The 23,719-nt window shown below is 42.1% G+C and overlaps 1 protein-coding gene across 2 annotated transcripts in view; it reads right to left on the bottom strand.

The window, feature by feature from the left end:
* The window catches only part of bcas3 (BCAS3 microtubule associated cell migration factor), a 356,333-nt gene that overhangs the window by 204,772 nt on the left and 127,842 nt on the right, over window positions 1–23,719 (bottom strand). For both annotated transcript variants that reach the window (XM_030066285.1, XM_030066286.1), the window contains 3 exons: window positions 19,117–19,217; window positions 13,050–13,246; window positions 10,505–10,602 (listed from right to left, as the gene is read on the bottom strand). In XM_030066285.1, the coding sequence (XP_029922145.1) occupies window positions 10,505–10,602; window positions 13,050–13,246; window positions 19,117–19,217 (396 nt within the window). The remainder of the gene's footprint in view (window positions 1–10,504; window positions 10,603–13,049; window positions 13,247–19,116; window positions 19,218–23,719) is intronic.

The following is a 23,719-nucleotide window of genomic DNA, read 5'->3' as shown; positions in this document are numbered from 1 at the left end:
TTTCAAAGAGATAATGAAAATACTACTCCTACTCCTACTCCTACTACCACCACTACCAATAATGTATTTTCAATAAAAGGAAAATAGCAGCTCCATGTGACGGACATAACAGCAGGGCAACGTGTGTATGTTCCCACTTACGGTTGTCTGGCTGTGTTAAAGCTCAAACTTTTGCCCTGATGAGTCAAAGTATGAGCACACTCATTAGCACCTGTGTGTGTGTGTGTGTGTGTGTGTGTGTGTGTGTGTGTGTGTGTGTATGTGTGTTTGTCTGTGTGTCTGAGAATGTGTGTGTGGTTATGAGAAAACCATTCCGTTACATTAATTCCCCCTCATGTGTCTGAAGTCGTGGCTGGCCATGCAGACGGTGGGACAGCCCGGGCTGGCAGGGTGCCCGCTGCAGATTGAGGTCATGGGAATGAAAGGGTGGCACTAGAACCCCAAACCCCCTCCACCCACCCACTGAGACACACCACCGCCATGTAGGATGCGTTCTAAGTGTGTGTGTGTGTGTGTGTGTGTGTGTGTGTGTGTGTGTGTGTGTGTGTGTGTGCATGCTTAAGTGGAACATGAAACATCAACATGACCCTGTCTCACAGCAGCTGAGAAACACACACACAAAAACACACAAAAATGTGTTCATACACACATTCATAAATATCATACATCTTTCTTTCAGTGTCAAATGAAAATATATGAAGTTAAATTACTCTGTATTATCATAATAATAATCACTATGTAGATTACATGTTATGCTCTGTATTCTATGATTGCTTTGATTATAGAGCATATCCTATATGCAGAAATGTTTCCTCAGTAGACTTTTTTCACAGCGGCCACCGTGACATGAAACAGCAGGTAAACACAGGTGTTATTAATGACATTAATTAATGTTCTGTTCCATTAAAGTGCAGCAGAGTCTTTCCAGTGAAGCAGCATGAACAATAGCAGGACTCTGGCGCTGTTACATCTAAATGGAACAGAACCTTCATTAAGGTTATTAGTAACACCTGTGTTTACATGAAAAATAGCTGCTGTGAAAAAGGACTATTCTGCCTGGTTGAAAACATTATCTTGTTGAAATTTCCGACACAAAATAAAATGCAAGGCAGTAAGAGTCACAGATACACAGATTGTCCCTCTTTCTCTCTCTCTCTCTCTCTCTCTCTCTCTCTCTCTCACACACACACACACACACACACACACACACACACACACACACACACACACAGCCGAGTGGGTTGGAGGCAGAGCGAACGCGTGGCAGATGCCCGACACATTGGTGTCCGTTCAGTCACTATAAAGAGCAGCTGCTCAGTCTTCACTGCCCCCTGGCACTGCACACACACACACACACACACACACACACACACACACACACACGCAGAGTCACATGGATGTTCAGGCACACATGCACTTGGCGTATAACACTAATGCTGGAGGGCATTCCATCTCTCACAGATTATAAGTGTGCCAACAAACACACACACACACACACACACACACACACACACACAAATACACAAAAATACACACAGAGATAACAGCAGCACAAAAAAACTGATCAGCACTCACCCATACCAATCCGTGTCACACCCTGATCTTTCTCAGTCACGCACACACACATACACACACACACCATAAATCCCTACATGTGGCTAAACCATTCCCACCCCAAAGTCCCCAAAGCCTCACACACACACACATACTGTACACACACACTTCCTGAAGTCTTAAAAGTGAGTGAACGATAAATCTCAAAGGTTAGAGAGGAGAATGAGGAGTGGGGAAAGGAAGAAAGAACAAAACGTGTGTGTGTGTGGGGTGAAACAGATAGTGGTTAAGATGAGCTTGACAAGGAAAACCCTGCTCCCTTGTCTTAAAGCAGCGTTCCCACCGTGGCTTTCCCATGACTTGCCATAACCAAGTCAGAGCAATTCCATGACCAGCACTAAATAGCTGCGGATACAATGGCCTGCAGTAAACAGTAAATCTAGGCAAATGTAGCCTTTAAAAAAAATTGGCAAACTATCCCTTTAAAGTTCAGATATATAACATCAATAACTGTCCATAGCAGCTGAATGCATTATTTTGTCAGATCATAAAATATACATAACCCATGTGCAAAAATCAGATATTCTAACAGATTCTCTGTGCCGAAACCTCCCAAACCTGCAGGTAGAAATTCCAGGAATTCCATGACCAGTTGGGAAAATCAGTAAGAGCGCCCATCTTTTCTCTACGCCTCTACTTCCCTTACACGCCCTCTTCCTCCCTGCCTTTGCTCCATGATAACAGCGCTGTGTCCCGCTCTGTCCAGTCAATGACAAAAACAAAAACACAGGGCAGCGGCGATGACTGAGGGGATCTGCTGCCGAGTCGCGCCCTGCCGCCACCTGACGGGTCACCAAACGCACCCTAAGGCGATGGGATGGAGAGGGTGGGTGTGGGGGGGGCAGCGAGGTGACAAAGGTGCCCATTGATGAAAATAAAGACGGGAGAGGAAGGATGGGGAGAAAGGGTATGGGGGTTGTGGGAGGAGGGGTGGGTGGCAGGTCACGGGAAATGAGGGGTATTTGTCTTTAAGGAAGAGATCGGATGGCCAGGTATCTTTCTGGCCTGTATGGTCACTGTTGTCAGTGCGGCCGCTATGGCAAAAAAAAATAACAAGGGCCCTTTATGAGCCTGGGAGGTAATTGTGGGGTATAGGTTACTGGTGTGTGAGTGTGTGTGTAGGTGTGTATTGGAGACAGAAAGAGGGAAAGGGGGGAAATACCACAGCACAGGTGCCCAGTGTCTTTTAAGGGGCTGCTCAGGTATGAAGGGAAGGGAAAAAAAGAGGGTGGAGAGGGATCGTGGTGTGGGGGTGGGGGGTGGGGGGTGTAGTTGCATGTGTGTGTGTCTGTGTGTGTCTGTGTGTGTGCAAGGGGTTGCGCTCCATCTCTATCCTCCATCTAGCCTCCATCGCTACAATAGCGCAGAGGAAAGCCCCTTCTCGCCTAAGGGTGGTGGCAGTGTAAAGCGAGGAGGGGGGTCACTGGGACAAGGGGGCACTGTGTAGGTGACACACACACACACACACACCCACACACGCGCACACACACACATGCACACACAGAAGAGCTGTGATAATGTGGGGTGGATGTGGCTAATGGCTGATAGCTGCTGATCCCACACTGATTAACTCACTGCTTTACAGGATGCTGCTAATGCACTGACGCATACACTGGACTGAGGACACACGGCCATACATACAGTAAGTAGGCACGTGTGTGTGTGTGTGTGTGTGTGTGTGTGTGTGCCGTGTGAAACAGACACTCAGATACTGGGGATCAGCCAATATACTCACACTAATCATTGGGTTTAAGCTGCTGATTGTAAACATTTATTTAAATCTGACCATTTTCAGCCACAAATAGGGCAGCCAAGTGGCTCACCTGCTATTTTTTGTTATATCACTACTGTCTCTGTCCAATAAATATAAAATAAAATTTTTACAAAAATAAAAAAATACAAAAAAGAGAGCATAATACTATTTATAAAGCAAATAACAAAATATATAAAGTAACAAAAAATACAATTTTATAATAATAATACTAAAATATGTGAAATAAATAAATCACTTTTTTTATTCTTGGAGCGGGACAGCATTGAGACCATGGGACACTAAAACTTATCAAAACTGAGTAACTTCTTCCACGTGTATTATCCACTTGTTTTGCATCAGCTGATGCACACACTTTCCACTAAATCTGAAATGGGACAAGAGAGGCCTGTTTACATTCTAGCCTTTCAGATATACCAACACCATGTGACTATATTCAGCAGTATATTCTTTCAATGGCCATTACAGCTGCTCTTTTTACCAATGTGCCAAGTTTTGGAAAAATATAGGGCAGCTGGAAATGAGCAGTGTCCCCGTGCTGTTTGCTCAGGCCTACAATTGGCAGGAGGATTCCTTTCTTTTGTCTGCTCATAGACACACAGAGACCCCGTTTACACCTGGTTTTAAAAAACGTTTTTTTTTGGGATGGGATCAAAAGTGGACTAAATGCAGGTGTAAACAGCCACGAAGACGCACTGTGATCCGATCACTCAAACCACTTGCCCAGGTGGTGTTGGACGCATATCATCTGTAGTGTCCCCGTCAAAGAGTGTTCAACAAGTGTTCAGCTAAGATGCGTTCTAGCAAATATGATAAAGACATGCATGGCAACATCTCTCGGCTGCCCACTTGCGCTCAGACCACCCGAAACTCATGGTGAAACCAAGTGTAAACAGTGTGGATGTTATGTGAATCTATTTGGTAGTTAAATGCTTTTTGGTGAGAAGCCACACTCACCACCATGCCTGCCACCAGTTGGCCAGTTGGTATGAAAAGTGCCTTAGTTCCTTCCTTGTCCCATGGCGAACCTTTCCACAAAGTTTTGCCAACATGCTTTCAGAACTTTTTGAGATATCCCGCTAAAAATAAGTCCCAATCAACTCTTGTCAAGGTAAATGTACAATTCCTAAGTTACTAAATATGGTGTGGATAAAACTACATTATATACATTATGTAAGAGGTGACCACACTGACTAGACCAGATTTGCATTTTGATGAAAAGGTTAAATCGGCAAACTGTGATATCGGCGTAACCTCCCCACCCCATCCCAAACATACACCCCACCAAAGTCCAGTAGCTCCCTAAAGTGTCTTCAGTGTGTTGCGATAAGCCAACTCCATCTCGTCCTGCCTGCTCTGCTCTGCCGCCAGCTAACACACTATCACTGATTCACCGCTGCAGATAAATCACACGCACACACACACACACACACACACACACACAGATAGAGACACACAGAGACAAACAGCAAGACAGACGCATGGTGACAAAGACAGGGACACGCACGCACAAACACACCCGCCGAAGATGACAGCAACAAAAACAACAAAATGGCCGACACAGACAAGGTTTTGTTGTTATTTCCTGTTCCTGAGCGGGGTGGCTTTCTTAACCGAGTCAAAACAGAACAACAGGGCACTGAAAAGGAACTGAGAGATTTATCAGTGCATCCATACACACATACACACAAACACACACACACACGCACAAGAAGGTAAGATTAAATACTCTTTCTTTCAGTCTTGCTGTGTTATCTCTCTTTCAGGTCTGTCTCCTTTTCTTTCTTTCTTGATGCAACCTTCCTGGGCCACAAAATGCCACTGTGTAGTCTAGCTGGGATTGAGGTCGTCTCCTGCGACACACACACACACACACACACACACACACACACACACACACACACACACACACACATATACTTGAGGGTGCACACACACATACACACATCCTGAAGCCAGTCTTGGGGACCAGATAAGGACCGTTGATAACGGCTACACGTCCCATTGATCCTGCATATTGAGGCTGGTGGAAAGTGAGACAGTAGCTTTGGTTCTGGCCTCGTCTGTCCCAGCCTTCCATATAGAGAAAGATATGCTGAGTCAACTAGGCACGACTGGAAGTGCTGAAAAACACACAGCCAAACGTGTGTGTGTGTGTGTTTGTGTGTGTGTGTGTGTGTGTGTGTTTGTGTCCCCTATGCAGACGGCGTCCTATCACCTCGGGGAGGGCAGAGATAAGCAGAGTGTATGGGCTGAGATAAGATGGGAGCAGACACTGGGGAGACTGACTGACTGTAAGTGAGTCACTGTAGGGAATACTGCAGCTTTATGGCCTCACTGCGCCTGGGGACTCGGAGGGGGAAAAGGCATCTATTCAAACAGGAATCATGACTCGGCCAGAGGGTCTCATGCACAAATTACATGGATCCACATGTTGGTGGACATACAGAGACACTGATAAACGTAAATCTCTGCAGGAAAGCGTAAGAACAGCGGAGCTGATGTTTGCAAGGGTTGACATCTGATTGATTGTTTATTTACATGGGTCATCTGAACCTGAACTGATTCTAAAGAGACATTAGACCCTTCAGAAATATACATGAATGTTTTCTTCTTCGCCTTATTACTATTACCAGTGATTTTTGTGTCCTCTGACAGACAAAATACTGTTTTAGATGTTATGTCATCCAACAAAAATAAAATTCACTGGATAACTGGAGTTTTGGCAAAAAATGTTCAAACTCAGACATACTCAACATCAGCACAAAATAATTGCGTCAGCCAAAAAGCAATTGATATCAGCTTTTAAAAACCCATACTGATAGAACCAAAAAAGATTCCATGTCCCCTGATAGACGAAATATTGTTTTAGAGGTCATCTCAGTCTGACAGAAATAAAGTTCCAAAAGGGAAACTGAAAAATCACACTCTGAACAGTGATCAAATATAGAGATAATGGAGATGAGTATGAGCATAAAATGACTGTGATTGGCACCTTCAAGCCAAAATAAAAAACTGGCATGAACTTCCCTGTATCAATAGAGTCAAAATTGCTGTAGTACAGTAGTTGAATCTGTATCAGTTCAGCAAGTTAGTTCTGTCAGTTTTCCAAGATGTAAATGTTTGTGTATGATTAAATGTCATGCTTTGATTAATAGTTGAGCTCGAGCAACTTTCTCCCTTTAGTGGTGCTGCAATCAAGTCAAATGGAAACGGCAGTAGATACAAATTCCTTTCAAGACTGATGACAGTCAAATTTTTACATAAATTGGCATAAAATATCAGCCATCGGTGGATTCTATCCAAAAAATGTCATTTTCGGCCCTCAGAAACCTATATCAGTCAAACCCTAACACGCTCACACGGGTGTGTTCTTTAGGTAAGACAAAAGTGATGTGTGCATGATAAGAGGCGGCGCCACAGTGGTGGCAGGACACAGCACTGAGCGCTACCAACACACATACACACACACACACACACATACACACACACACAAACAGATAAACATCACCTCCATCCGTCCGCCTGGCTCTGTCCTCTCTCTAGACTGAATGAGTATCGGAGAGACTGAGAACAGAAAGGACACTGGGTGGAGGAGGAAGGACAGATACAGCGCTGTGCACAAAGGAGAAGAGAGGAGGAGGTGGAAGAAAGAAAGCAAAAGGGGAGGACGAGGAGCAAGAAGTACTGCAGTTCTAAACCAGTGAAAGTTGAAGTAAACAATTTGTCAGGTGTTGCTCAAGTTGTTGAGCAGGAAAGGCACTGCTGACATGCAGTCAAATAGGCAAAACACTGGAAGGAATTTCACTGTAACTGAAACAAGATAACAACACTGATATTTTTCAAATGAAGTAGTTAGTAGCAGATAATGTTTTTCCCCTTTTCATGTTGGAAAATAACCAGTACTCAGTGTTCTGCCTGTAATTTTATTCACAAACAAGAGTAAACACAATATGTTAGAGTATTCATGTGTGTGACACAGAGACATGGAGCTAGGCAGGCATACAGTTGTGTTCAACTAATTTTCAAAACGCAACACTAATGCAATTATGTTTATACTGATGAGACAGAACCCATTTTTCAGTTTCTTTAAATTTTGATGCCAAAAATGCCACACAATTCTACCAGCGTTTCCTTCAGAATTCAATTCACGGAAAAGCTTGTCAAACAGCATTAACAACATGGGAAACGTCGCCACTGAAATCCAAGATATCAATATGACATCACGACAGTTAACAATAATAATTTAAATAATGCATCAGGTCCATCTTGTCAGAGGTGGGAAACACTGGCTGGCTGATATGCAATGCCTAATTTAAGCCCCAAATCAGGAAGCTGACATATGTATAACCTTAGTATAAATGTGCATCAAATGAATGCTCCTTCTTGTGTGTAATTTGATTAAAATGTTGAAAAAAATGTACCAATTAATGCTACATTTGTCATCAAACACGCTGCATCATATCCATCATATCTGAGGTGGATGACACTAAGACAGCTGATTTCTAATAAAAGACCAGTGTTAGCGGAACGGTGTGTATCTAATGTGTGATGTGCAAAGTGTCCCTGAAGCATGCGTTCAAAATATGTGTTTAAAGCCAAAGGAGCAAAGCGGAGACAAAAAAACAAATAAAGAGATACAAGATATGCAAAACTATTTGTGAGAAGACATTTTTGCGGCACAAGCTGTGAATGTTTAACACCAGAGTCAAGAAGCTGGGAGCTGCTATCTGCGGCTCTATCAGTCGGCTTCGGGGCGGATCAGATGAGCGACGTCTCCATCACAAGACAAAGCAGATAATGCTCAAGTCGCCGCTATCTCTCTTCTATCTCTTTTCTCAAACAAAAGGCCACAGGATAAAATGTCACGCGTAAAGTGTTGTTTTGTTCACCCACGCTGACAGCGATTACCAAACACACACCCAAACACACACACACACACTCATGCATGCACACTCACAAGACCAGCATAACAGCATTATACCTTGAGAGTAAAAGACATATTTCAAAAGGGGAAATCCTCTGATCTGTGTGTGATTGGATTAGCCTAACATCATAACCAGATGGAAGGAGACGTAGAGCGGGACGCAATCAAAATCACTTGAAACAGAATCAATGTAATCCAATGGTTGGATAGACATTAGAGGCCTATTCAGACAATCATGGTGGATTTCATTAGAGGATGGCGCACAATCCACATAACAATGGCATGGAAAACGAGGAGGGAGCTGAATGTGGATTGGTGCATGAGGGGGAATCCGCATATCTGTAGAGACTGTGTGTGTGTGTGTGAGAGAGAGAGAGACAGAGAGAGAGAGGTGGTGAAAGGTAGTGAATGGCTACAGTAAATGTCCGAACATTCGTAATCCACTTGGATGGGATTGTGCCAGTGTTGGACAACATAGCTAAGGAAATCTTTTAACCTTTATACTCATGGTGACTCTAATAAAACAGGCAGCTGATAGAGGGCAAGCAAAATGGTAACAGCATGGAGGAATAGCAAAAGAGTTGTTGTGTTATTTAGTTACCTGGATTTGATTTGACTCCACATGGTAGTGAAATATCCTGATTTAGTTGCGCCGTGCTTTTCTGGGCTGCTAATCCTGAATAGTGTATTTCTATTTCTTCATTGACTTCTATTGCAAAACAGCTCCCAAAATATCACTTTTAGCACATATACAAACATAAACAAAGTGGATTATGCTAATAAGAAAAACACCCCCACCTTTTCTTTTTTCTCCAAACAATGCCGGTTATTTGTGAAAGTAATATCAGGTCATTCTTTCCTGGTGCAGAGTTACTATTGTGAAAAAGAAAAGAGTCGTTTAATTTCCTAAAACTAGACGGTCATATGCCTCTAACCAGTCAAATTGCACTTTACATCCAAGTATGTTCAGACTCAGCTCATCACCTCTCCAGTATTACAGCCCTGGCTCTGCACCCTTTCATCGCAAGACTGACTTCTCAGAGACAGTGGTAAGCAAAGCTGTCAAGTGTCAAACTATTCCTTTTGTCGTTGTCTAGCATGCTATTCACTGTCTTTCTCCTTTCCTCAGCTGTGTTGTTCTTTTTCCGCTGTATGTCTATTAGTGTGTAAGTTCACTGAGAGAAATATAAAAACAGTGAACTTCCTTGCATGTGTTCACATGTTTGGTGATATCGCATTCACGAGAAAATGGTGACCTTGAGCTATGACCACCAAAATCAAATGAGTTCATGCTTGAGTCCAGGTGGATGTTTGTGCCAAATTTGAGGAAACTCCCTCAAGGCGCTCCAGAGATATCGCACTAACGAGAATGAGATGGACAGACAGACATATGAACATAAGGACAACCCGAAAACATAATGTCTCTGGCCACAGCTGTTGCCGGCGCAGAGGTATAGAAATTGGTACTGGGCCTTGCTTTTTTATGGAGGTGATAGACAGAAACAAAGTACTCTGAATTGGCAGCCCTGGGGAGCACAGCACAACTAATAAGGATATTACACCACCATGTGGGCTCGTATAACGCTCAGGGAAGTATTCAACCCAACACTCTGCCAAAAATTTGCTTTTGCTTTTAAGTCCTTCCTATCAGGCAGGTTTGACGCATTTGAAGCAGATGAAATTGTACTGTTTATAATTTACCCTGAGACATATTCTTTACGAAAAAAAAGTTTGAGAAAACTGAATAGCATGAAAACTGTGTCAGTCAGTGCAATGTTGATAACAACTGCTAAATCCCTAAAGACCAAGAGGGTGGCTGTCTGGTCGTGGCAGATCAAGCCTATAGGGAATATTCACAGAACAAGTAGAAAATGAACCAAATATGAACCACTTGAGTTGTATAACAAACTAGATCAATACTGCTGACCCGTGCAAAGAGCCCTAGGTGTCATTAGAGTATCACAGAGTATGATACAACAATGAGGAGTAAGAGTACAAACCGGAAGAAAAACAAAACAAACAAGTTTAATAGAACAGTTAAGACAAGACTTGAGTGAAGCAGATCAAGATAGAGTGAAATAAAACAAGTAGAAAAGAAAGGAGAACAGTAGAGCAGAAAGTTCTGACACAGATCAGTGTTGGAGCTGGAAGACTAAAGTAAAGGAGAGCATAGTCAAAGCCAAATGTCCTACCTGATCCAGTGTCTATGATGTTGGACTGTCCTCGGCGATCAGCCACCAGTCTTGATGAGCCAGGCATGCTAACTGGCTCTGAACGCACCGGCTGGATCCTACACACACAAACACACACTGTAGGTATTAGTATTGAAGATCAGGGGGCTCACGCTGATTTTAAATGTCACAGATTCCTAAATGGACACATACTGTTATGTATTGCATAGGCTCCATTTGATCAGGTTTCAGAGAGTGAGAGTACATCTTAGGATTTCAATAGTCATTCCAATACATCTCCAACTGGGGCAATTTCTAATGAATTACAGTGAAATTAAACTATTCCTCACTTGCTCAGAACTCCCTGGAACCCCCTCTAGAGTCCCTCGGGATCCCAGGGCTGCCATTTGAGCAACATCTATACATTTAGAGCATAAATACAGAGTTTGATTGCCTGATATCAAGATTGAACTGATTGTCTCCACTCCATACAATTTCTGTGATGGAGGGGGATGTGATTTTCTATAACCAATCACTACAGAGTGACTGGATCTAACATCATTTTAAGTCAGTCCTGATGTGTAACCATGCCAACATACTGGTTTTGTTGGGGTTTAAGTGTAGAGAGCAGTGAGGTAGGATGTTGGGTGATATTGAGAGGACATGCTGTCTATGTAAAATAAATGTGTTAATCAAGGGGGAATTTTATCATCCATTTTCTCGTGTCAATAATGGGTCAATAACATTGGTAATACTTTTAGAGTTCTCATATTCTGCCCGAACCCGACCCGACCCGACCCGACCCGACCCGACATTTTCGGGTCGGGTCGGGCCTAAAATTTACGTGAATTGGGTGGGTCGGGTCGGGCTTCGGGTTCTGTGGGGGATTTTTTTTTTTTTTTTTAATAAAAAAAATAGAATTATGTGTTGTGTTATTGATTATGACGTTTCATTTTTATGTGACTGGTGGAGAGAGTGAGAGACTGGATTGGATTTGGAGGCTAAACTTTTAGTGACAGACAGACAACCAGCTGTGCGAGCGCAGCGCAAACAAGAGAGAGAGTTGCAGCAGTATCCTGCTGTGCTGGCAGACTCGGCAGCAGGGACGGTTTCTGCTAAGGGCAGTGCAACTGCCCAGGGCGCAATCTACTTGGGGGCGCACGAGAAAAAAAAAAAAAATCTCCAGTTTTCTAGACTACCGTATTGACCCGCACATGCCGCGGCACCATCAGTCGGCATCAGGCGGGCCAGCCGCGGCACCGTCCGATACCGCGCCCACTCGTCAGGTCTGCCGGATCTGACAGGTGAGCTGACTGATGCTGGCCGGTGCCGCGGCCGGCCCGCCTGATACCGACTGATGGTTCCCCGGTGCCGCGGCCGACCGGCTCTGCTAAATAATGGCGAATTTGGCGATTTTTTTTTTTTTTTTCGGGCTTTATCAGGCTGTCAGGCCTAAAGTTCGTCTAATTAGTCGGGTCGGGTCGGGCCTCGGGCTGGCCCACTCGCGCCCGGGTCGGGTCGGGTCTTAATTTTCAGGCCCGATGAGAACTCTAAATACTTTACAATAAGAGTACGGCAATTAACGTTAGTTAATGCCGTAATAAACATTAAGTAGCAGGTAATAAACATTAAGTAACAGTTAACTAACTGTTAACTAATGTGTCTAAGAATCATGTACTAATGCTGTTCATGCTAAGGTATTAATTTATATGTTACTTAAGGGTTATTGTAGATATTATTAACATTAGTAAATGCCATAATAATCATTAACTAACACTTAATTAACAATTACGGCATTAACTAACGTTAATTGTTGTACTCTTATTGTAAAGTGTTACCATAATGTTTGCTGCACCCTGCAATGATGCTCATTGGCTCACTGATTTTTCAACTGAGACATCACAGTTAAATTGAACAACACCAGATGTGCAGAATCACTCAAAACTTTAAAGTAAACATGTGATTCACAGGTCCGAAACCAGGCCAGGGGTGTTGATTGTATGTGTTGCCCTGTGCCACCAAGGACCATGTGCAAGCAGGAATGAAGACACATTGAGCTGTGTTGAAGGCCTTAAACTAATCAAACTAAAAATGATCTTGCTGATTTAAACCAAGGAATATGCTACAGTGCAGGCAGACCCAATGTGCTTGTGTCAAGTAAGGCTGAAAGTCTAATATTACTGCTCATGCTGGTGGGCTTCAAAGTCTTTAAAGAAATACTATGCACAGTTGTGGCCCCAAATGGCAATGAGATGTAACCGTTTGAAAACAAATGACTTCAATACCAAGAAATCCTCTGAAGTCATATCACCAAACTGCACACAGCATGCCAGTTTTTGCCAACCCTGCTGGAAAGGGTTCACTTTATGTCAGGGAATACCAGAGTTAAATTTGGGCAAATATTGTGAATCTGAGATATCTCAACTGGAAGGGGTTGTGACTGCATGGTTTAGACTTATTTAAAATTTATGAAAGAGGTATATGTTCACATAAAGATCTAGACTTGTACGGCTTAAAGCCTGAAGTTGTATGCCTGGGTGCATTAGGTTTAATGCTATGTAAGGACCTGAGGCTGTGCAGGTCTAGGTCGTCGGTGTCAAAGTCCAGGAGGGGCTGCTGGACATCGGTGGGGCCCTGGGATTGAAGCACTGAGGAGGAGGAGGAGATGACTGTGGTCTGGCCTGAGGGGTGAATGGTCTTAAACTGAAACTGGGGTCCCATCCACAGCCGCCGGTGGGGCCCTGTGTGGGTCACAATCTCCACCTGTCAATACAAAAGTATAGCTTGGTAAGCAGAAGATACTGCCTTAGGTTTAGGATGCTGTTTACATACTCAGTAGGACACATGTAACCCGGAAAGCAGCATAATATTGCTGTGCTTGTATTACTGATTGAATTATTGTGCCCAGTGCACAAGTGGTAGGCAAAATACTGGAAACACCTTATGCATTTTAACTTTGAAACAATTCAATCACTTAAACAAAGACTATTACACAGGGCAGTCATATAGCAGGTTGAACACCAATTAGAAATCACCACTTCTAAATGCAAGCTTTCAAAGCAACATAAGGTACCTAACAGTTTAAGAATTACAAGGGAGGTCAAGAGTTTTGTGTTAATGTATAATGTAGTATGGAGTATGAAAAAATATATCAACATGCCAACCCCTGTATGGTTGACATAAAAGTAAATGTAAATGTAAATGTTTTTGTTTTTTTTTGTTTTTTTCCTTCCTCTCTCCTTTGTTTTCAGGTGTGTAAGCTAAAGCAGTATATTAATGTTAATAAACTCAAAATTGTCAACAGTGCAATGCCACTTGGTGTATAAATTTGGTGTATAAAGTTTCCAACAAAAAAAGAAAAGGAAAAAAAAAAGGAATGATATGATGATATGCTTCATGTTATGACAGTGGAAAGCTAATACTAGCCTAAATATCAAATGAATATTTAAACCACTTTCAGTCCTCCGATGATGTCTTCATGGAAAACTGGCAAGGATTAACATTACAGAATTCATTTCCTTAACTGCCATTAAAAAGGCAAATTTAAAGATATTGGTTACAGGAATGAAACACTGCCTTGGTCAAATTCTATCAGTGGAAAACCTCCTACTGTATTAGCAGGACACAGTCCAGGCACTTTCTCTGAGGAGGTGTTTCTAGTGGAAGTGACAGAGTGGTTTGGTGTTGTTGTACATGCCAATACTCCAACACTCCCATGCTCAACTCCTTAGCTCAGACAAGCTCAGTTACATGACATGCAACTAAAAGCTTGCCACTGAAAGTCTGATGACGATGATGTCAGAGCTAGTCAAGGTCTTGTGTATGTTGGAGTGCTAGCGGGAGGATGGGAACATTTCCCGCAGGGTTAATAGAAGTGTGACATTAGCATTTGTATTTTGCAGAAACACCACTGTGCTGTTAAGCAGCACAGCAGCAAGGCTGAGGTGAGCCCTGTTGGGAGAATAAGATGCTATTGGTGTGGCAGGCGGTCCGTTGGCGCTTATGCTGAGTGGCATTAATACTAGCTGAAGGAGCGAAGAGAAAGGGGCAGGAGGGGGGTGAATTATAAACACTGGACTATTACTGCCTCCTCCTCTCTGCATCTCCTCTCCTCTTCGCCTTGAATTTACTGACTAACCATCTCCTGCCTTGGACTCCCATTTTTCGCTGCTCTCCCACGCTAACTCTGACTTTTCAACTCCCTCCAGCACTTAACGCGCCTCTTGGTGTCTCGCTCTTCACATTTCATTATCTTTAGTTCATACGCACTCGTCTCTCACCTCGGCCCATCTCTCATCTCGCAGTCTCTCTCCATTCTGGCTGCCAGGCGCTAACATCCCAGACAAGAGTGACAGCTTACGCTCTCTTAATTCTTCTGCATGTGTGTGTGTGTATGTGGTCTGGCACAGCTGTGCAAATTAGGCCACGGAAGAAGGGAGGATTGTCACTATGTGTCTGTTGGTGCATGTGTGTGTGTGTGTGTGTGTGTGTGTGTGTGTGTGTGAGCATTGCCAGTTAACACCATCAGTGTCACGCCCAGCCACAGAGTTGAACAGCTGCCAGTGTGCTCTCTTTGCGGTAGGGTGGAGGGTCCAGATGTTGCAGCCCAGTGTCCCCCCTGTCTCGCCGGACAGGGCCGGTGACATATTGCCTCAGCTTTGCTCCGACAGCACGCATTACCCGCAGTGCACTGATCACAGAATGAGCCTATGCTAATGGAGGGGCAATGCTCACTGAATGCTGAACAAACATCAAACCAGTGCAGGGGAGAAAAAAAAAAAAAAAAAAGAAGGCAATGGCAGTAAACTTGTCATCGCCGACAAATGATGCAGTCCCCCTTTGGGCCAATCAGTAGCATATGTTCTGTTTTTGCTGTGTGTTTTAATTACATTTACTGGCATCCTTGTTGTGTGCTGTGTCCAAGTCCAAGTATGTCTGTCCCATTTATGCCTGTGCTACTTAATTACTGTCTCTGTCAACATTTCTGCGCTGTCTGTTGCCTTATGCTAACTGCTAGCTTTGTTTTGTCTGATTTGTTTTGCCTGTAATTACTGCTGCTCCTCTTTGGGCCAAGCAGATATGCATCATTCCCCTGGTTTCAACAAAGTCTAATCAGTGATGCCCAGGGCTGGGCACTATATCAATATTATATCCATAAAATGATATAGACTAGACATCATCTGGGGTATGGATATTTTAATAATGTCATATGGCAGAAGTGTTATCTTTTCCTGGTTTCAAAGACTTCATTACAGTGAAGGTATACAATTTACTGAACTAATTAGACTGTTGAAGCTACTACAAGAAAAGGGACTTAATATATACACATCCCACTATATGGGTGCATGGGTATAAAAAATAGCAGGACAACATGGAGAAGGTATACCTGCACACTGGATCATTGTTTCCAATTAATTTATTTAAACACAAAGCTGAGTCAATGTTTTGGCAAAGTCTTCATTTGGCATTCTGACTGGGAACATTAATCCTGCGTGCAGGTAGATACCCTCTTCACGTTTTTCCTATTATTTCTCTCTACCTGCTTGTCATCATATCCACATTACTGATGACTGTTTATCAGAAATGCCATTGTGTAAATATTTCATTGGGCCACTAACAGTCATCCCTACAATGTTGATGGAGGTATTAGGTCAAAAATACTGTGATGTTTGATTGTGTCCATTTTGCCCGGCCCTGGTGGTGCCTGAGATATAATATTTTGCACACGGATGAACTAAGACCATAGTCCAGAGTTGGAGGACAAAGAATGACTAAAGTGATGACTCTACGTCACTGGAGTGGATTTGTTCATGTACTGGGAAAGACAAACAATCTGACAAGGCCGTCCGTCAGCTCCTGCAATCACAACACGTCACAAACCCTTTTCATCAAAACAAAATTGACAGATGAGATGCAGAGGCATGATGTGGCTTTATTGCACTGTGTAAGGACGGAAGGCTTTGTTGTCAGCTGATATACAGCCTAAGAGCCACTAACACTGATAGGCAGCAAATGGCACAGTGCTGCAGCAGGCTAAACAAGTGACACAGAGGGTCACAAACCTCACATTTCATTAGGGGATGGCCGATCAATCCCAAATCCCTACCCAATGCCAAAATGCCTGCTGATCTAATCTAATGAAGGCCACTGATATGATATAATGAAATCCACAAGGCAGTACTTGGACTCTAATTCAATCTAGCCTATATGTATTTAGCATTTCTCAATCCACCAGACTATTGTGCAGGGTGATGTGATTCAAATGACATTTACAAAAAAAAAAAAAAAAAAAAAAAAAAAAACAATCTTCCAAAATATTTAGAGGGACTGGAAATAAAAAAAAAAGTCTACTACCTGCATTTGATCTAGAAACCAGTATTCTACTTTGCTCAGACATTTTTTTTTTTTTTTACCCTATTTGAATGTTGATGTGAGATGAGATGTCTTACTAGTAGACACAGGGTTGAGGGATTTAGCATTCAGCTGACAAATCTATTTCACACAAGAGACAGATCTAAAACATCTGAGGCACATCTTAAGCTTTTTAAGGAGTTCCAGTATTGATAGCGAGAGATGTCATCATTGATAGCACCATTGCCTTCCAACACGTGGGGCTTCATTGAGCCGTGGTTATTGCAAACAAATAGTATCTACAGCTGCTGACAGATTCATCACTACTGCTGCTCCAAAATGAAGCCACCAAGAAACGAGTTTAAGCACCACCTTTGGTGCGATGGAAAGTTTTGCTCCTGGCAAACTATCATGTCAGATACTAACCACAACATCTGCAGGCTAAGTGGGGTGCATTTTAGCCATTCAATTATGCATGCAGTGGAATTATTGATGGTAAAAATGTAATGGGTTACCTGCAGACGCCAGGGTTAAGTGCCATGAGGGGTAACCAAGCTGAAAAGAGCAGTGTGTGTGTATATTTGGTAACACAACTTGACTGAAAAAGCCCCAAAATTTTATCACTATTTAGTCAGATTTTTGGTAGTAGGAGAGAGCTAAAAAAGACAGACGTCCTGATTGACAGGAATAATCACAAAACATAAAACAAAGGGTATAATAGCAAAGGAAGGAGATTGTTATGTTCAATTACATGCTATTATTTCTAAAAGCTTGGAACAGGTAATGGAAATGAAAAAAAAATATTGAAGAGGGAATGCCACTGAAATAATTTCTTTTCTAAAAATGTTTGTGGTGCAACACATCAAAGGAGAAGACATGGAACAAAGATTTCAATTGTCTTTTAAATACCAAAAGCATTTGCTGACAACATTAACATTTATGATACTGATATTTTTACTTGCACCGAGATAAAGCAGAATGTAATAACTTGGCTATTTTTTCCTGTCTTAGTTGGATAGTCACAGTAATATCCTGCTTCATCTTCCCAATAACTCAAATGAGAATATCAGAAAATATTTTTCACAAATATGTTTTATACACAAGACCAGCTAAGCTTGGATTTCAGACTGCTAACATCTGTCTTCTATGGCCAAAATCTGTCTTGTCTCAGATATGAAAAGGGTACGTAGAAAAGGGTCAATAACCCATTCTGCTTTCAGCAGTCTCCAGGCTTGAGTTGTATGGGAAATATGTCTAAATGTTGGCTTAAATATACTTGAGATATTGGCCAAATTTGACTGTAACATCACAGCAAACAAGATAAACCATCATGAAACATCACATAACAATGGACCACTGAAATTCTTAGTTATTCACTTGCTACCACACTGACTTGGACAGCTCTGTATAAACTTTTTCACAGGGGTTTTGATGTCAGTCGGGTATTCGTCTTTGTTGGCTCTGAAAGAGAAACAGCTCCATATTTGGCCCCAGGCTTCACTTTTGTCAACCAGTTTAAGTGGAATGGGTTCCAGCACAGACTGTTTGATGCTCTTGCCATGTTTTCATCTATTTAACTCCAACTACTGCAGTCCACTGTCAAAACTGAGATTCTTCCAGCCCTTCATCTCTTGAAGAATCCGTAAGCAATTTCTGGACCATAGAAAAAGGTCACATTAAAAAAATGGCATTAAGAGCTTGGACTACAGAAGAAGAAGAGCGCTGCTTTGGCAATGAAAGTAGCATATTTGCATTATACCACGTTTGCCATATATACTATTGTCAAATATGTTATTTCACAATAGCATATTTGCACTTACCTCCGATTCTGACATCCCTTGAGCTCCCAACTTCACCATAAAAACAAGATTGGCCCTATAGAACAGATACCGATGCACCCAATGATAAGGGTAGAACACAAAGAAGAAACTTTGCTGGGAATTGTTTGGTGGTCCTTTATAACTCTTGCCACTGTAAAAAAAAAGTGGTACTGAAAGTCTGGTTATTGTGGCAAGACGATTTTTGTGAATATTAGATGGTTGGGTTTTACCATACAGGGCAATACAAATAAGTGCCAGAAAATTTAGGTAATCCTAGGACATCGCATAAACCAAACCACATCTCAAACCTGGCTGTGTGACAGGTTGGCAACATCTGTGCATTTAACAATTCTTTCTGTGGATTAGACCACAGGAAATCTGCTGTGACTGCACCAACAGAAAGTGATGTGAGCCCTTTCTAGCAGTATGTAACTGTAATGTTAACGAAGGTAGAGGTCTGACCTGGGATAGCCACTCCTCATCTTCCTGGCCGCTGTGGTCTGACGCAAGGCTGTCTGACGACTCGTGACGTGTGATGGGACCCGGGCTTCCTGGGGGCATCGCTGCAAATACACACACAAATTAGCACTTGAATTACATTTCAACCAATATTGCTTTGGATATTTTGGGACTGAAGCTGCTGAAGGCTAGTATTTTGTGCCACTATTCAATATCTTTGGATTTTCATGCCATAAACTCTACATCATGTGTGTCCAAGATAATCAATATCTGTATGTCCATGTTCTGCTTGACAAAAACTTTGGATGAGACCAAAACTCTTTCAGTTTGTATGATACTAGTCTGTGTGTTAGTAGTGTAAACACACAAACAAAGACTCCATCATTAAGATTGCAGGTTACAAGAGAGCTCTTTTTCATCAAATAGAACATGGACATGTGAGTCTTGGGTGCGGATTAGCTTGAACTGTTTTGCTATCAAACGCTTTTGTGAATACTTGCACAAAATAAGGATGTAAATTTAAGTCTTTCCCACTAAGGATATGACTGTTTGGCTTTAAAAATCTTGGATCATGCTGCATGAGCTGCATGGAGTGATTGCACATCACTGTCATTTTCTGCCCTTTTGTTTGCAGTTTCAGAGAAGGCTGCTTGCACCTCTACCTTCCTGTGTGTTGTATGGACAGAGACACTTCACCTGCATTTCAACTGGATGGGGGTAAGTAGATAATGTCAAAACTTATGCTCGAGCCATTGGGGTTGGCCTATGCCAATATTTTGGACTCCAGCTAGTGATTCAATAACTTGAAATCTGATTATGTTGATTCCAAAAATATTTCAAGAATTTAGCGTTTCCCACAGAGGCTCATTATTGTTAGGGTGAAACAACATTTAGACTGTGGAACACTGAAACACAGTGTAACAACAGTAATAAAACATGTGTAAAGGCATAAAAGCAGACATAGATACATGTATATAGGTGCCTACTCTTATGGCATTTCACCAAAATGTCTCATTGGGTTAAGGGCCTCCAAAAACAACCATCAAAGTATTGATCAATTCTCCAGTAAATGCATTATATTTTATATCAGAAGCGAACGATTGGACCACATCTGATTGCAAATAAATGGCAGATATTAGCTCTTTGTCAGTCTAACTCTCACCTCAGCAACGGATTTTTCTGAGATCAAAATTCAATGAGTCAGAGACACATGACAAGAAAAAAAAAGGCTTAATGTTTATCTCTCTGAGGGCATATGCGTGCTACAGTGTGTGAAAAAGCAAGTATATGGTAAGTGTGAGTGAAAGAGAATGTGTGTGAGTGAGTCTGTGTGTGTGTGTGTAAGAGACACAGAGAGAAAGAGAGATCAAGAGACAGATGGGGCTCTTGCAAGCTTGAATAAGCAGGCGTGGAGAATGAGGCCTAATGTGTAGAATCAGTCCTTTCTCTCTCTCTCCCACCTCGGGGATGGGGTTTGTTTAACGGCGGAATGGCTAATAAAGTTGTCAAGTTCGCATCTGGAGCGCACAAGGCACTGCTGTCTTCACCTTCACATGCATGCGCAGACACACATACACACGCCAGGTGTTCACATACTCTTAATGGAGGTATTCTTGTGTGTTTGACACCTCTGTAACGAATGATTCGTCAGCTCCACGACCCATACACACATCCATCCACGTTACTAACTATGAACTCCATGGTATAACACAATTCTAACACCTGCTCCTGAGACTTGTTTGGCGTGTGTGTTTGTGGAAGAACATAAAAAAAAAAAAAAAAAAAAGATATTTTGACATCAGATTGGTGATGCTGGATTAACATCAGATTTCTTGTTTAGGCATCTGAACGCAGTCTGAGCATTATTTATTTATTTATTTATTTATCTGTAAACGTAGGGGGAAAAGGAAGAACTGAACAAGAAGATATATAGAAGAAAATTGCCAAAAAAGAAAAATATAAAGAAAGAAACAAGTAAACAAATAAATAAAAAAGGTAATTTCAAAGAAAATCCAAAAACTAGAAAAATAGACAAGAACATTAGTTTTAAAAAATGACAAAAAAATGACCAAGATTTAAATCAAATAAAATAAAATACATTTTGTTGAGAGGGTGAAATAAAGCTTTTGAGATAATAGCCTGTGCATGGGCTAGTGAATTTAAAAGGGTTAAATGTTAACTTAAAAAAAAATAAGTATACGCCATAAAGAAAACTTATAATATGCAACATTTTCATAAAATGAAAGGCCAGACAGATAACGAAGATTCATAACAAAGGTGAAGCATTCCAAAAATCAGGCCGAGTGCTTACGAGACAGCCCCCAAAACAAACAACATCGTCAAGACCCCTGGGGTTGTAAATAAGACGCAAAAGGCTGCAATTAAGTGTATTTCACACCTTTTAAGGCCTTCACTTTAGAAATCTAAATTTAATACTTTTTTTAAGGGTTAGCAGATGACCTCGTTAAGTGTGAGTGTGCCTTGTCACGTCCATGACAGTAATAAAAACAAATGGAGGAGAAAGAGATGTGAGGCAGAGATGGCTGGAGTATCACTTAATCACATCTCCTCACTCCCTGACTGAACAGTCACACCAGCTGCACCTCGGACTATCCCCACTGTTGAGGTGTTCATGATAAACACTTAAATTTGCCTTAGAAAACTTGCGAAATCGACGAATACAAAGAAGTTTAATGCAAATACTTTACACCATCTCACAGGTGTCGACGTGTAACTACAACCTTGCTCTCAAACGTCTACAAATTTTATCTCGTTTTGAAATTTTTTTGTTTAAATCAGGTTTATGTAAACATATGAATTATGCATGTACTAACTATATGCAAGATATTTAAATTGTTTCAGTAACTTAAATTAAGACCACTGATGACATTTAAGGACATGCAAATACCTGGGAGAGGGAGCAAGAGTGAGAACGAGAGCGAGAGAGAGCGAGAGCGAGAGAGAGAGAGACAGAGAGAGAGAGAGAGAGAGAGAGAGAGAGAGAGGAGGCGGAGGTTTCTCATGTTCTGCTAAAATGGAAGCGACGAACAAAGCTTGTGTTGTGTTACTTATTAAACAAAATCAGTCCTCCACCCCCACCTCCTCTCTCACTCTCTTTCTTTCTCTCTCTCTCGCTCTCTCTCTCTGCTCTCTGACCCTTGGGGCCAATAGCTGTTCCCTAATTAATTATTGATGCTCTGAAGCAGTTGGTCGGCTGGCTGGATCGGGTTTCCAGGGGGCTTTCATTGGCCAGAGCCTTGGCCAGGCTCCGGTGTGGGGAGCTAGTGGTCATCCCCATGGGTCAAGCAACGAGACAATCCTCTGTGTGTGTGAGTGTGTGTTTGTGTGTGTGTGTGTGTGTCAGGAGACAGACTGACCCCAGCAGTTACAGGCATATCTACCCATCTTAGTGTCCGGCTAGTCAGCCACTTGGTCTGCTGCTTTTTACAACTCTCATTACTGGCTCTCTTAAGAGACTGAACGTCAATGCAATTTGACAGAGAAAATCTCTTAAGTGCAAACTTATGGTACATCTCTAAAAAAGGACTTCAAATGCAATGGCTTTAACATATATTCAGTATATTTATACATAAAGGCATTTATACACACACACACACACACACACACACACACACACACACACACACACGTATGTGCATTCTTAAAATTTCTACAAGAATTACAAAACTTATGTCAGACCATTAATGGAAGAAAAATAAATATGTCACTCGTTGCAGCTATAACTCATACTCTGCTTCTTAAGGTGATGGTTGATATCAAAGATAAGCAGGAATCATAACCCATAATAATAATAATAATAATAAATACATTTATATGTCTTCCCACAAAAATAACATAATGACAGACTGTCTTGAAGTGTAGGAGGCTTGAACTCCAATTTGTTTTATTGGTGTTAATGCCCTGATTTTTTTTTTTTTTTTTGCACTAGCACACGCATACATACACACAAGGTAAAAAAAAAAAAAAAAAAAAAAACCTCTCTCACAAAGCTGTATAACAGAGTCGTCTGTGTCAAGAGTCTTTATTGACTGTGGAGGGATTGGTGTTTTTCTGAGCAGAGAAACAGGCTGAGCTGAAGGCCGGTAGTTGGTGGCCTGTTAGCCAGAGCAGTGAAGCAGGGAGGCAGAACAAGAACAAAGGCTGGCCAGGTATTGATGTAGCCCGACCCCCTGGGCCCCGGGGCCAAGGGCTGGACAGGCCGATCTCCAGGGACAGATAAGGGGGCTAACGATCTGATAGATCTGGAGAACTGGCTGTGGAATGGACAAGGGGATAGCCGTCTTGTCTGGTCTCTCCGCCACTGTTAAGTCCTCCAATTTATGTTTTTCATCATCATTTTGTTTTGTTGCTCTTGTTGCTTCTCGGCTCGGTTGGCAGTCGTTTCACTTTGCCGGTATATTTCTCTACAACTCCACCTGTCTCTCTTCTCACTTTCCTCTCCTCTCTTCTCGCTTTCCTGTTTCCAGTACTCCTTTGGCAGATAGGTGCTGGCATACTGACAGACTGGCATAGCTTAGTCATTATATATCATTCAAGACTTATTTGACTGACAGCTCCTGCATTCAGCCAGCGCTCCACTTACCCC

Source organism: Myripristis murdjan, chromosome 13, assembly GCF_902150065.1.
Source record: "Myripristis murdjan chromosome 13, fMyrMur1.1, whole genome shotgun sequence".
In the NCBI taxonomy this organism is placed as follows: Eukaryota; Metazoa; Chordata; class Actinopteri; order Holocentriformes; family Holocentridae; genus Myripristis; species Myripristis murdjan.
The sequence above is the reverse complement of the archived record's forward strand: the minus strand, read 5'-3'. Positions and strand labels throughout refer to the sequence as shown.